A 14,023-nucleotide genomic window follows, 5' to 3' on the forward strand; every position below is an offset into this window, starting at 1 on the left:
ATTTGGGTGTGCTACTGTCGTGTGCAAGAATCGGGAGTTACCGAGCGTTTTGGCATCGTTTGGAGCTGTTTGGGAGTCTGAGCTCACGGCCGCCGCCGTCCACGGCGCGCGCCGTGAAATTCCTTGGAGTGAGCAGCGAAGGGCACCCACGGCGGCCGCCGTCCCTTAACAAGCAAATCAATTTTTGTATAACCAAGTTTCACTATATTTTATTAAATGAATTTTGTTTAGTTCAACTTATTAAATTGGATTTTAAGTAGAAATTATATTGGGCTCAATTATAGAATAGGCCACTAAAAAAATTGTATACACATATATATTTAAATAAACATTTATATATTTATGCATATATATACATAGAAAAATTTTAAATTTTGAGGGGGGCGGTGACCACTACTAGACACCCCCTGTCTCCGTCTCCGAAGATGCTCTCGATCTCTCTCTGCAACATGAATCTCTCCTCATTCTCATCTTCCTCATTGAATCCGGCAAGCTCTCTCGCCGCCGAGGATCGCCATCAACAGCCAACCCCTCCTTTTCTCGTCTCCCTCCTTCTCTCTTCCATCTCGTCCCTTCCCATTCTCTCTCTCTTCGCCGTGAACGGCTGCGGCCCCGCTGCACATGCAGCGCCGGCCGCTGCTGCCACCATTCTCTAGCCCCGACTCCACTCATTCCCCTACCCTGACCTTCAATTTGTTAGTCCTCCAGAATTCCCCAATTTCAGGAACCCTCATCCCTAAATTTCACGGCCGCTCTCTTCTCCGATGGGCAGCAGCTCGACGTGAATTCGCGTCGCCGTCGCTCTGTCACCGTACGATTAGCAGAGGTCTTTCGACCTCCACCGGCCGCACCTTCCTCTCTTCCTCTCGCTGAACTGCCAGCAGTCAACAAGATCGCTGCCTCCTGTGTGATCTCACCGTCAACAGCCCCCATCTCCCTCTCTATTCCAACGACGAACAACGAGAATCGCCGCCGCCCCTTCTCCTTCGGTCGGACAACAGTATAAGATCAGGAAGTGGAGGCAGCCACAAACCTCTATCCTCATCAATCTCCCATCTTCAAATCTTGAGGATCAAGAATAGGATTCTAGCCAGATAGCTGTTCCCTTGAGTCTAGGATGCAACGAAGATGTGTACATGGCAGACATGCCTTTGCAGAATACCGAATTAATGAATTTTGATAGATACACCTTGTTGTGTGCATTGATGGAAAGACAATAAGCTCAAATTCCCCCACATGCGTTATGCTCAAATTGAAACTTTTTATCTGGGCTTTCATCGTTTGGAGATTCATGAAGTGAGTTCTGCGATTTGGAGGGAGTAAACCCCCAATTTTTTTCTGCAATAATTAAGTCACGCCTGGAATTTCTAAAAAATATTGGGGGTATATTCGACTATTTATTTTATAATAACGATTCACTCATGCTCTATCAAACGCATAAACCGTGGTACACGATTTTAACATGGGTCAAAATTTAAAATACCCACCTCTATAACTTATCTATTAAAAATACCCACTTTCATAAAACACATATCAAACATATCCAACACATAATTAATGACAAAACTACCCTTTAACAAATCCTCTAATAATTCATCATAATACAATTCCATGTTCAAATTGGAAATAGTCGATGAAGACTTATCAGGCCCAACATGCTTCCGTAACAATTCAAAATAATTCTAAACATAAATCAACATTATACCTTTCGTCGAATGGTCTTTGACTCAACTAGAAACACCTCTAAGTTGACTTGCAATAGAACAAGGGCATCCTACGATGGTAAGTTGACCCAGTGTCATCTCTCAAGGAAGATCTTTAAGGGCTTCTAATTGTATCGCGGGAAAACAGTAAAGGAAGCAGTAAAGAGTTGATTTGAAAAACTAAACTTGAACTTAAACTTAAACTTAAATTAAACTTGACTTGAATTTAAACTTAATCTAGGCAATAATTTAAACAACTTAAATTAAACCTAACTTAAAAAATTAAATACTTGTAAATTAAAAACCAACTAATCTAGGCGTGAAACTAAAGTGCATAATTTAAATTGTATAATTAAAAAGAAAGCATAAACATGAACGAAAAACATAAACATGATTAAACAAATTGAATTGAATTGCAAAATACCGTAAACGTCTTGAACGTGTAATTGTGTCACTCAATCACAAGCCAAGAATAAAAACTAAACAAATCGAAACCTAACTAAGAACAATGAAAATTCGAACACTATGAAAGCACTAAGAAAGCAAATAAATCCTAAGTTTCGGCTGCCAACGGAAGAAGATCTCAAAGGCGTCAAAAACTAGGGCAAGGGATTATTTTTACAATGAAAAACTAAGCCCTATTTATAGACTTCAAATTCTTCTTGACCACCATGAAAGTTTCCATGCAAAGTAGAACTCTAAAGGCAATAAAATCGTGTAAGACGCACTCTGCAAAACACCTCAACTCTGGTGAAAATCGCAGCTCTGGCAGCATATGCGAACTCTGGAAACTCGGCTCTGGAGAGGTAAGTGCAGAGCTGAAAGTCAGCTCTGGCATTGCGAGCTCTGAAAAGTGCAGAGCTGAAAAGTCAGCTCTGCATAGTTGACTCTGTCGATCTTTAGCTCTGCTCTGTCAAATTTACTTTGGCGATCATGGCAGAGCTTGAAGTCAGCTCTGGCGGTCATGACAGAGCTGGAAGTCAGCTCTGGAAATTTAGCTCTGGCGAGAATCGTCACTCTGCTCTGGAACTTAAGCGAACTCTGGTGCGTCAGCTCTGGAAAGACATGACAGAGCTGGAAGTCAGCTCTGCTCTGAAACGTTTGTTCTGCTTTGGAGATTTTAGCTCTGTATAGGGAAGTTCAGCTCTGGAGATGGTCAACTCTGGCTCTGGCATTTCTGCGCTCAGCTCTGGCGTGGGCTTTTCAGCTCTGTACACGGGCTTTTCAGCTCTGTACACCAGAGTATGCTTAAAAATCTCATTCTCAACCCAAAATCTCCAAAATTGCACTCTTCCATCTATAAAACCTAAATCTCCTGCAAAGCATAAAACAAACCATAAAAGGCACCAATTTCCAGAAAATTAAACTTGAAATATGCACATGTAAACCCCTAAAATTAGAACAATTAAGAATAAATCAGTCTTCTTCAGGAGTCAGTTCTAGTCGCGTTTTATGGACCATCTGCCCTCCAGGCTTCGTCCAACCACGCACTCGCAAGAGATGGTTGCAACCTTCCTCCTTTACTAAGTTCCGACGTTCAATACTTTGTTGATAAATGAAAGAAAATTTTCTACTCACCCGAAAAGTTGAGCAAAAACAAAACGTTTATAGAGGAATTATAAAATATTTAATTTATTTCATAAAAATCTCCCTCAGGGAGGAGACAAACTTGTCTAGCTACTCATTAGTAGCTAATACTTGTGTACATAAAATTAAAAGAACTAAAACTAAAATGAAAAACTTTGAAAACAGAAATTTAAAATTACAAAGATAATTTCTAGAGAGAGAGTGTGTTGTGTGGAGTTGTGATGATTTTTCGATGTCTCTTCCTCTCCAGAGCTCGGGGTTTTTATAGAGGTCTGATGCTCTCTATAATTGCTTGGTAGTTGGCATTGGATTCCTTCCTCGTGGCCAGCTAACTTGGATGGTGACCTCCACCTTCTTTTGTCAGCAATAATTGCCGACACCAGCTATGCCTTCACATGCCTCCGTGGTGCCTTACTCCATTATTCAGCTGATAATGGTTGTAGAAGGGGCCTGCTGCTTTTATCCTCCACTCACTTCAGCTTTTGGTGAGTTGTCTGTTTGCATGATAACCCACTCACCTTTGTCTTTTTCTTTTTGGTGAGTGGGATTCCTGTTGTAAGTCACATGACTCTCTTTTCTCTGTCAGGCATCTTACTTTTTTGGTGCCCGAGATGCTCTTCCACATGGAGTTTTGTGCTCCTCATGTTCATCAGATCGGAATCTCCTTCGATCAGGTTTCGGGAGAAAACCCTTTCCAAACTCCAGTTCCTTCTGCGTTGAACATTCCACACAGATATGCTCGTTCCAATGACCCAAGTGAGCCATATTGCAGAGCTTGCGACGATTCTTCTTGCTCCCTACGATCTTATTTTGCCAGAGTGTTAGTCTTTTCTCTTCAAATGCCTTCTCGGCAAATTTGGTGGTGGTTCCTGTCATAGTGTTTAACAGGAACGATCCCAGACTTGAATTCTGGAATAACTTATATCTAGACTTGACTTTGTCCATCTCCGTGAGACAGACCCACAATCCCCATGCTCGTCTAGTGGAGATTTGATCCTCCTTGTATGTGGCGACGATTGAGGACTGATAATCAGGGACCTTAATTTAGTTCAAGGCCTGATTGTCGGGTCTTCGAAGCTTTATGAAATGGAAAGCTTCATGGTTCCCTTTCCCTGCTGGTTCTGGTGCTGCACTGAAGAAGTATAGCTCCAAAACATCCCCTTGTTTGAGGGACTCGTTGTTTGCCCAAGCATCATACACCGTTTCTTGGATCCATTTTGGTAGACCCTTAATTTCGGTGAATGCTGGAGATATGGTATAAACTGAAGCCATAGCTCCAAACTCATACCATTATTTAACATCCTGTGGATGGGCGCCGGTGCTCATCCATACCCGTGGATATTTTCCTCCGACATCAACCTGGCAGTTTCCCGGGTTAATGCCTTTCCTTGTGTTGAGTTTCTCCCATCTGCTCTGGTACAGCTACCAAGAAGGAGACATTTCAACAAAATTAATATCAACCTTAGATTTTCCCGTCATCAGCCTAAGGCTGATCTCTCTCTCTTTTTCCCCAGAGGTGAAGGGTTGACATGTTGGTTCGGGCGGTGAAGCCTTAGCAACATCTTTTTCTTGAGGATCCGATTTTGACACCTTAGCCTCAGAACTTGTGCTAGGGGTACTTGAATCCCCTGCTACCTGTAATCCGTCCGGTACGGTAATGCCTGCTTCGATCAGGGAAGCCCTAATCCCGCGCAGGGGCGGCCTGTGGATTGCCTCATGAAGATTTATCATCTCCTTAAGACATTCTCGTATACGGTCAGACACTTTGGCTTCATCAGCCGATTGTATCCGTCCGACTTGTTTGGCATGGAGTACGCACTCTTGCCATTCTTGTTGTAGGATCTCCATGTTTTCTAGGAGCTGCCTCTGGTTTATGATGATGGCGTCAACCTCAGTTGGCTCCATCCCTTGTTAAGAAATCTGCAAAAACATTATCATCAGATTTCAAAATGACAATATTAAAATCATAATATTGGCATTCAGCTTGCCATCTAAGTAATCTATCCTTTTCAGGTTTAGATTCTATTTTCTTGGTTAAGAAAGCTTTAACGTTAGTGTTATCGACTTTCAAAACAAATTTCTTTGCTAGTAAGAATAGCGGCCATTTTTTGAACGCCTTTCTGACTGCATAGAACTCCTTCTCGTTGATGTGCCATCGCACAGCCTCACTATCGGAAAAGAGACCACTACAGTATCTGCATGGTTCTTCTCTATAAGGGGTGATTTTAGTGAGCACGACCGCCCACCAAAAATCACTCGCATCCGTGTATAGGACTAGTTCATCCTCATCTTGTGGTATTGAAAGCTTTGGGAGATTTTTGCAAATCTCTTTTAGCCTTTTCATCCCCTCGCGATGCTCCTCCTTCCATATGAATGGAACATCTTTCTTCAGTAGTGGACTGAAGATTTTCCTATGCTCTGCAAGGTTTTTGATGTACATCCCTGCAAAGTTAACAACCCCAAGAAAGCTTTGAAGCTGCTTCTTTTCTTTGAGATTTTCTGGAAAGTTCTGGACCTTTTCCACAATATGATCTTGTAGAATTATCCCAGACTCATCGATCTCAATTCCCAGAAACTCCATCTTCTGGGTTGCAATGACTGCCTTCTTTTCAGACAGCACTAGTCCTTCCTGCTGACAAACCTCCGCAAAGATTTCCAGATGCCTGACATGTTCATGAATGTTTTTTGATGCAATAAGGATATCATCAATATAAACAAACATGAATGAAGAATAATCTTTGAAAAGATTATCCATCTTCCTTTGGAATATCTGAGGCGCATTGGCTAGCCCCATTGGCATGACATTCCAGACATAGTGTCCTTATGGAGTTGAGAAGGATGTGAACTTCTTACTCCCTTCCTCCATGCGAATCTGGTAAAACCCTGATTTGCAATCAAACTTTGAGAATACCTTTGCACTTCTGATGCAGTTGATAAGGTGTTCTCTGCTTGTGATAAAGTATCCGTCAAACTCAAGAATGTCATTAATCCATTTGTAATTAATGACCAATCTTGGTTTTCCTCGCTTGATCTCCCCATGATTTCTCACCAGAAATCCAGGACTGCTGTAAGGCGAGTTTCCTGGTTCGATTAACTTCAAATCTTTGTGTTCCTTGATTATACTCCTCATATCCTACTGATCTTGAGTGTTCATTGGGATAGGTCTGAATCTTACGAACTCATGCTCCTTTCCAGTTTTAACTTTCAAGGTGGCTTTGAGTTGGTTCTTGTCCCACCACGCCAAAGGATCCTCGTGATAACACTTCTGGATTCTCCTTTTGACATCGGCTATGGACACCTGTTCTTCTTCCTTAATATCTTTATGTGATATCAAAGAAACTTTGAGGATCTGTGTTTCTTCCTCCGAGAGATCTGGAAATCCCTCGGTTCTGCATTTGAGCAGCACATCTCTGAATCTCCGTTGATCCTTCATTTGTGGTCTCCGGAGTCTACCATCATCACCACGCTTGCTGTGAAATTTGACTGGCATTGAACGATTAAAAGCTCCTTCGAGCCTTTGCACAATGATTTTATGGTCACAATTGGTTGTGAACACAAGCCTTCTAGATTCATTGTCCTGTGTATATCTTTTGAAGGTTTGCAGAAAATTGTTTCCAAACAAAATATCTGCTCCTGTATCATGGAAATAGATAGGTGGAGTCTTGACCTTGTACCAAGGGGTTTGTCCTGCTCCGCCGATCAATATTTCTGTCTGTTTTACTCCTTTTGATAAGAGTAATATCTTCTTTGAGAAATCCTTTCCCGTAATTCGAGGCAGTTCTTCTTCCACTTCTGTTGGAATGACTCCTCGTTTTGCTGTACAGATTCGTGCTCATGAATCAATATAAGCAGCAAAATATTCTACTTTGAACTTCTCGTATAACATCCCTACAGAGATGTAGATCGAGAATGGACTCGTCATTGGATCAGCAAACGTTTATCATCGATTGTGATCTCCACTCCACTTGCTTTCCTTGACCATGGTTGATAATTGTCAAGGAAATTTCGTCCTAAGATTAGGACGTCAGCTTCTTGTCCGGCTTTGCCTTCGATCTGGATCTCAAAGCTTCCAATTTCCAGAATTCCGATATATCGATTGCTTTCTGGATTTGCCAAATAATACAACGTATTGCAAGGAAATTGATTTTTTCTTTCGGTTGTATCAATCTTGGTGGAAACATTTCTCCATCCTTCAGGGCATTTGAGTTTCACCCTTATGCCTAGAGCTGATGTTTCCTGGATCGTCTTTCTCTCGTAAGAGTGAGAGAAACTCCTTTCTAAAGGCTTTGAGGTCAGCCTATCTCCTTGGAATGATAGGCTTGGTGCTCCCAATCTGAGATTTTGATTATGTTTCAGCACCTGCTTATCTCCAACTTGGATGTCGATTTCCCTTATTATGGGAATTTCAACTCGGTCAAGGCTTACCGCCTTGGCCACTTCTTTGAATATTTCGGGGACCTCAATAAAATTCTTTCCCAGAAATAAATCCGTATGGTGGGAATTTGATAGGGCATACGAGACTTGATATGTAATTGAGTATGGCCTATTTCCTCCTGTTAATAGATCCTTCCTCTTGTAGTCCTGGTAGAGTGTTAGGGCTCGACTGAAGGATGAATCTTGAAGATTATAAGCGATCTGTGGATATAATTCAGTTATAATCTTCTTGGCGTAGAGATTGCCTAAGAAGGCTCCCAGTACTGAATCTTTCGTATTTGTGACCCTCTTGTCACAAATTGCAATATCAATTGGTGTGTCCGTCCCTGGTTTAAGTCCGGACTTGATTACCAATTGGATTGCCCCAATATGAATCCATTTCATTGTTTTAGCGACTTCTGGCTTCATTTTTGTGAGATCCCTCTGCACATCTTCGGCTGGGACTAATTGGATCTCCACTTGGTTGCTTGTTATTTCAATTGGAAGCGCCAACTCTCGACTTGTGGTTCCGAAGAAGACATGATACTTCCTTTTGAATGGACTCAATCTTTGTATAACTTGATCCATTCTTCCGCTTGAAAACCCTTGGAATGTTTGTATATCCATGGTTTTGTCCTTGAGTTTTTTCACGAGCTTTTCCACCACTTTTTCTTGGGGAATCAGGAAATGGCTGGTAAATCCTTCCTGATCCTCCTTCTGAAGGTGAGTAACCTGGTCATCCTCCTTAGTCTGACTCGTCTCCGGATGATCCATAGGTCGTATCCGAATCTTCAGAGCTAAAGACTTCTTCCTGCTCGTATATACTCTCATCAGATGATATATCTTCGAACCTATATACTGGCATCAGTTCTTGGTTGTAGATGGCATTTCGATATCCGGTGTCGATTCGAATCTCCTCATCCCTTTTTTCTCGTTGTCGGGGCAGTAGGTAGAAATATGCCCCTTTGCACCGCACGTCCAACAGTTGCAATCTTTGAAACTTTCATTTGATTTGGCCTGGGTACGTCTGAAAGTTTTTCTCGCCGGGATTCGCTTTTGAGATGAAAACCGGCTCCTTGATGGTCCGCTCCGTTGCCCTGTCTTGTAAGATCGGGCCTTTTGTTTGGACCACATAGTCATGGGTCTCCAAGAACCTCGCCTGGTTCTTGGTTCTCTTCCATAGGGTTGGTACCTATGTTTCTTTGTCTTCTTCCTTTAATACAATAATTCTCCACCTATTTCTGTTGGTAGATCAATATTGTCGCAGATCAAAGGAGTTTCTTTGTTGATTTTTCTCAATTTCTTGAGATTTCTCTGGTCTTTTGCCTGCTGACGCTATTTTGACAGCTTCTTATGGACATAGGACATTCTCCTTGATGTACTATCGAGGGGGAATGCTCCAGGTGACTTGTAATCGTTGATGAACATTTCTCTCCATGGACTTGGAAACTTCAGAAAGAAGAGATCCATAGCGATCTGATCATCCACCAGCCCCATATGTGTATATATGGCATATAAGCGTAGAAATTCGTCGAGAGCTTTTGGCTCCAGAACTACCAATCTCAAGCTATAGAGTGCTTGTTGATATTTGATACGCTTTTCTTCTCCTGCACCTTCAAAGAATCCCATTCCAAGAAAGTGAACTTTGAGGTATTCTGTTGCTTTTTCAAGAATCTCCCATGGCGATTCTTTGGCAAACAGCTCGTTCTTCTCGTGAGTTTTGATGTTATCCCAAAACTGTTTTGTCATTCCCGCAAAACTTGCCTCGAAGATTTTGATAAATTCATTTTTATCATACTTTACGGTGGCAACCACGATCTTCATTGCTGATGCCCATTCATCAATGAGTGATTCCCAACTTTTGAAGCTTGCTTCGTCAATATTGAGAACTAACCCATATGGATGGATTGGCTCGAGTATGGCCTTTCCTACAGGTGTTTCCTGTAGTATGCGCCGCCTTCTGGTTCGTTGGAGGCTACCTGCTTCGTCACAAACTTCAGCCCTCCTAGAAGATGTAGGTGGCTCTTCTCGTGGGATTTCGACTTTGGGCTCGAAACCTCCTTGGTTCATATTTAGATCAACCATTTTCAGATTAGCAAATGATTCTGCTAATTCTTGTAGATCTTCTAGTCTGATTCTTTCGAGGTTATTCATGATTTTTCCCTCTCAAGAATCGGGCTATTTCTTCCGTCTGCAGCTTTTTGGGTGCTGCATCAACCGGTAGAGGATACGTCTGATCTTTGGACCATGTATTCCAAATTTTTTCGGAACATGGTTTTCGCCTTTCGATCTCCTCCACCTTTCTCTTGATATCTCGCAAGAGGATTAAGATTTCTTCTTGTTTCATCGATATCCGGCTCATCTCCAGTGGTAGATCATATAGCTTGTTGCCATAATATTCCACCGTCTTTTGGATTTCCCGTAATTCAATATTTACGGAATAATCCGGCTTGATAGGCTGGTACTTTGGGTAGACAGCTCCCGCCTTGTCCTTCTGTTCCATCAGTCGTGTGTCTGATGGGCTTCCTCTTTGGTTCGTTCAATCGCCATTCTGGTAGCGGCGATTCCCATGAGATGTTCATGGTATGATTGAATACCTGTGATGATATCACGAATATTCTCAACATCTTCTCCTCGCCGAATATTGGTCACGAGGGCTCGATTGTTCTAGTTGAGATCGTCTAGTAGACGAGTAGTTTCTCTCTCTAGATGTTGGAGAGAATTCCTGTATGGTACACATCTCGGACAATCGTTCGGATCCATAATTTTTTAATAGAGTCTCCTCCCACATAGGTTAATTATAAAATAAATTAAATATAATATAATTCCTCCATAAAAACTCGCTCTGATACCAATTTTGAAAGCGCGGATTAATGTATAAGATGAAGGATTAAGAGAGATATAGTATAAGGGTAGGAATGGTATTTCACTATGAAGTGGGTATTTTTCATAAATATTTTATAAGACTAGATAGATTTGATAGATATATTATGAAAGTGGGTATTAAAATTATTTAACCCTTTTACCATTTCCTATCAAACACAATTCTAATATACCGTAACACCAGCCGCCCTTGTCGTTTCCTTGAGTTGGCGTAAATTGCCATAACATGACTAATAAATCAAACACGGCCAATGGAAACGTGAAACAATGCAGAAGCTGATGGTACAAATGGGAAACCACCTTCTATGCGAAACCGGTGGTATGGGTTGGTAACTAATCGGTCTGGTTCAAGAGAGCATAAAACCGGCGCATTACGTGTTCGAATCTAGACGGAAGTGCGGACCGCTTAGCATTTAGGTGAGAGGGCGGGGCCCAGGACCAAGAGTGCCGGCCGCTATATAAATAAGTCACACCAACTCCTCTCTCAACAAGTGATGCACTATACACCTCTGCTACCTTGATGCGAGGTTCCATTCATAATTTTTCCCTATTTCCCATTTGTTTTGCAAGTAGCACATTATTTTGTTGACAATTTTTTACTTAGCTTTGATTCATATTATCTATTTCGTGCGATTGTGATGTCACTTCATAAGATTTTGTTTTTTGTTTTTTTCACTTCGAGTAAGTTGGCGCAGCGTAAGATTCTCGGTGCTGCTTGAATCGATTTTATGTCTGTCTAAATTAGGGTTTAAGAGATCTAAGCTGATGATCTCCGCTTTATGTGTCTTTGCGCATGCATTTCTCTGCTAAAGATCTTGTCTTGACTGCATCGGTTTTTGCTGGATTTTTGCCGTAATCTGTTTTTCTACCTGCGTTCTGAGATTTGCTTTGTTTCTACTGTTTTCAGATACGATTTGCGGTTAGACGAGTGATCTCATTGATCTGTTTAGCAGTTTTTTAAGTGAGTATTGATGGCGGCGATGGCTCAGCTTCGCTTCTCCCCACTTGCGTGCCACTACAGCCGCCCCAGCTGTGGTCGTGAGTTTGCCAGTTTTGCCCCAATATTCGCCGATAATACTTCCGCGAGTTCTGTCTTCTTTCCTTCATTGAAATGCAGTGGAAATTTAATGGGGAGTCTTGATCTACAAAGTAAATTTCAATTACCATGTGCTGGAGGCGGTGGAGATATCGGCGTTGGACGAGGTAGTGGTGGAGATGATGGTGGAAATGGAGGGTGGAGTGGTGGTGGAGGAGATTCCGATGAATCCAAATCTTCATCGGATAGTTTTGGACCTATTGGGGCTTTTCTCAATGGATGGAGATCGAGGGTTGCTGCTGATCCGCAGTTCCCCTTCAAAGTTCTCATGGAAGAGTTGGTGGGTGTTAGTGCTTGCTGTTTAGGAGACATGGCTTCGCGCCCGAATTTTGGCCTCAATGAGCTGGACTTCGTGTTTTCTACGCTTGTTGTTGGTTCCATCATGAATTTCGTGCTTATGTATCTCTTGGCCCCGACCATGTCCTCTGCAAGCATATCTTTACCCGGCATTTTCGCCAGTTCTCCAACGAGCCATATGTTTGAACCCGGGGCTTATAGCGTGTTGAGTAGGTTGGGGACTTTTGTGTACAAAGGCACTCTATTTGCAGCTGTTGGGTTTGCAGCTGGACTTGTTGGCACTGCTCTCTCCAATGGGTTGATCAAGATGAGGAAGAAGATGGATCCTAGTTTTGAGACGCCAAACAAAGCTCCACCGACAGTTTTGAATGCCGTCACTTGGGCAATCCACATGGGTGTCAGCAGCAATCTCAGATACCAAACCTTGAATGGGATCGAGTTTTTGTTAGCCAAGGGAGTTTCGCCTGTTCTTTTCAAGACCTCCGTGGTTGGTTTGAGATGCTTGAACAACATTCTTGGAGGGATGTCTTTTGTAGTCTTGGCCAGGTTGACAGGGTCACAGAGTGTCGATGGAGGGAAGGCTGATGAGAGGGAGAAACTGGTTAGCGAGGCTGAATCGGACGAGTTCCTAGTTAGGGAGTCCACCTCAAAATGATTGCCCTTTGGAGATGGTGTCACCCTTAATCTCAAATTCTGGGTTTCTTCTCCTGACTTATGATTGACTGGATGCATGCTTGTGTTTTCGTTATAATCGTGATTATCCAGTCAGTGTGCTGCTTTGCTTGAAATCATATGCTAGTTTTATCCAAATGATGTAGGTGACTAAAATTACTTGGTCTGTTCTCTTAAATTAGTTCCCTTTTTTGTACAATCGTCTTGCTTTAGGAACTTCAAGAACTAAGAAATAAAGATATGGTTTTGATGGTTGTTTCTATGTCAATTCCGATGCAAGTTTGGATGGAGCTTTCATTCATCTTTAGCATCTCATTTTTATTTCTACATGAAGCATCTCTTTAGCTTATTATAAATAAATTTATGTGTAGGTAGTTCAAATTTGCAGATTTGGGTGTTTGCTCCTGATTTGGCATCAGAGTGTTTGGCAATTTTATGGTATTTCATTTTATTTCTGGCAATTGCTGCAATTCTAGGTAGATTGTATTTTGTTAGTGAAGTAGAAAAGGAAAATGCAGTTGATATTTTGTTGAAGAAACTGATGCAATACATTTGAGGAAATGTTTTGTAAAGTTCTGCAACCTATCCATTTGAGAGGTGTCAGTACAGCTGCTCAAAACGCAACGCTTAGCCAAAGTACACTTCTTGATACTGCTCCACGTGAAGATGGTTCCACCGCCGCCGTAAATCCATGAAATGGCAGAGTAATGCTCATTGATGTATAGAGCGTATTACAAGCTTATTGGTATGTACAATGATCAGTGTATTCCAATTAATTTATATAATTATGGACCCCCCCCCCCCTATATGATTGTTCTGCCTTTCATGTTATATAAGACACCTTTCTTAAGAAAAAAAAAAACTAGTTATAGCTTTTATGTGTCTAACTTATATGCATGTTTATATGTTCTTTATTTTTTAACTGCATATTAGTTGGTTGAATATCCTAAGGAAGAATGCAAAGCATGGCCTGTAGTGTTTTTTGTTCTCTATCTCTATGTTCATTCTCATTTGTAATGTGATGAGCTAACCATGTTATTCTCTCAGCTAGCTACCTGTATTTTCTTTTGATGCACAACACTGCATTCCAAGAGTTTCCTGTGTATGCTAATATTGCTCATCCTCTTTTTGAAATGAGTGCTGATGTCGTCATGTTGCCTACTGGAGTTATCTTGGATAAACAGCATAAATATTTATTTTCCACACCTTGCTATCTGAAGCTTTGTGCAATAAAGAAGTTAATTATGTAATTTAGCTAATAGCAGATGTACCTGAGATTTCATTGGACAGCATGTTCTGGCTGGGTAAAGATCAGAGTCGTGTTAGTTTTGTAAATTGCTCCCTCATCTTCTATATTTTCTACTTTTTTCAC

General features: G+C 41.6%; 1 protein-coding gene across 2 annotated transcripts; it reads left to right on the top strand.

Annotated features, from left to right (window-relative positions):
* The first annotated feature begins 10,958 nt into the window (after positions 1 to 10,958).
* Positions 10,959 to 12,919, top strand: LOC131019909 (protein RETICULATA-RELATED 3, chloroplastic-like). Of its 2 annotated transcripts, none has more exons than XM_057948533.1 (2): positions 10,959 to 11,113; positions 11,494 to 12,919. In XM_057948533.1, exon 2 carries the CDS (start codon positions 11,558 to 11,560, stop codon positions 12,632 to 12,634), a length of 1,077 nt encoding a protein of 358 aa, XP_057804516.1. In that variant the 5' UTR covers positions 10,959 to 11,113; positions 11,494 to 11,557; the 3' UTR covers positions 12,635 to 12,919. The 2 variants fall into 2 exon arrangements, with proteins under 2 accessions (XP_057804516.1, XP_057804517.1); XM_057948534.1 differs by having other exon boundaries at positions 11,111 to 11,267.
* The last annotated feature ends 1,104 nt before the right edge of the window (positions 12,920 to 14,023 follow it).

This window comes from Salvia miltiorrhiza, chromosome 4, assembly GCF_028751815.1.
Source record: "Salvia miltiorrhiza cultivar Shanhuang (shh) chromosome 4, IMPLAD_Smil_shh, whole genome shotgun sequence".
Lineage (NCBI taxonomy): Eukaryota > Viridiplantae > Streptophyta > Magnoliopsida > Lamiales > Lamiaceae > Salvia > Salvia miltiorrhiza.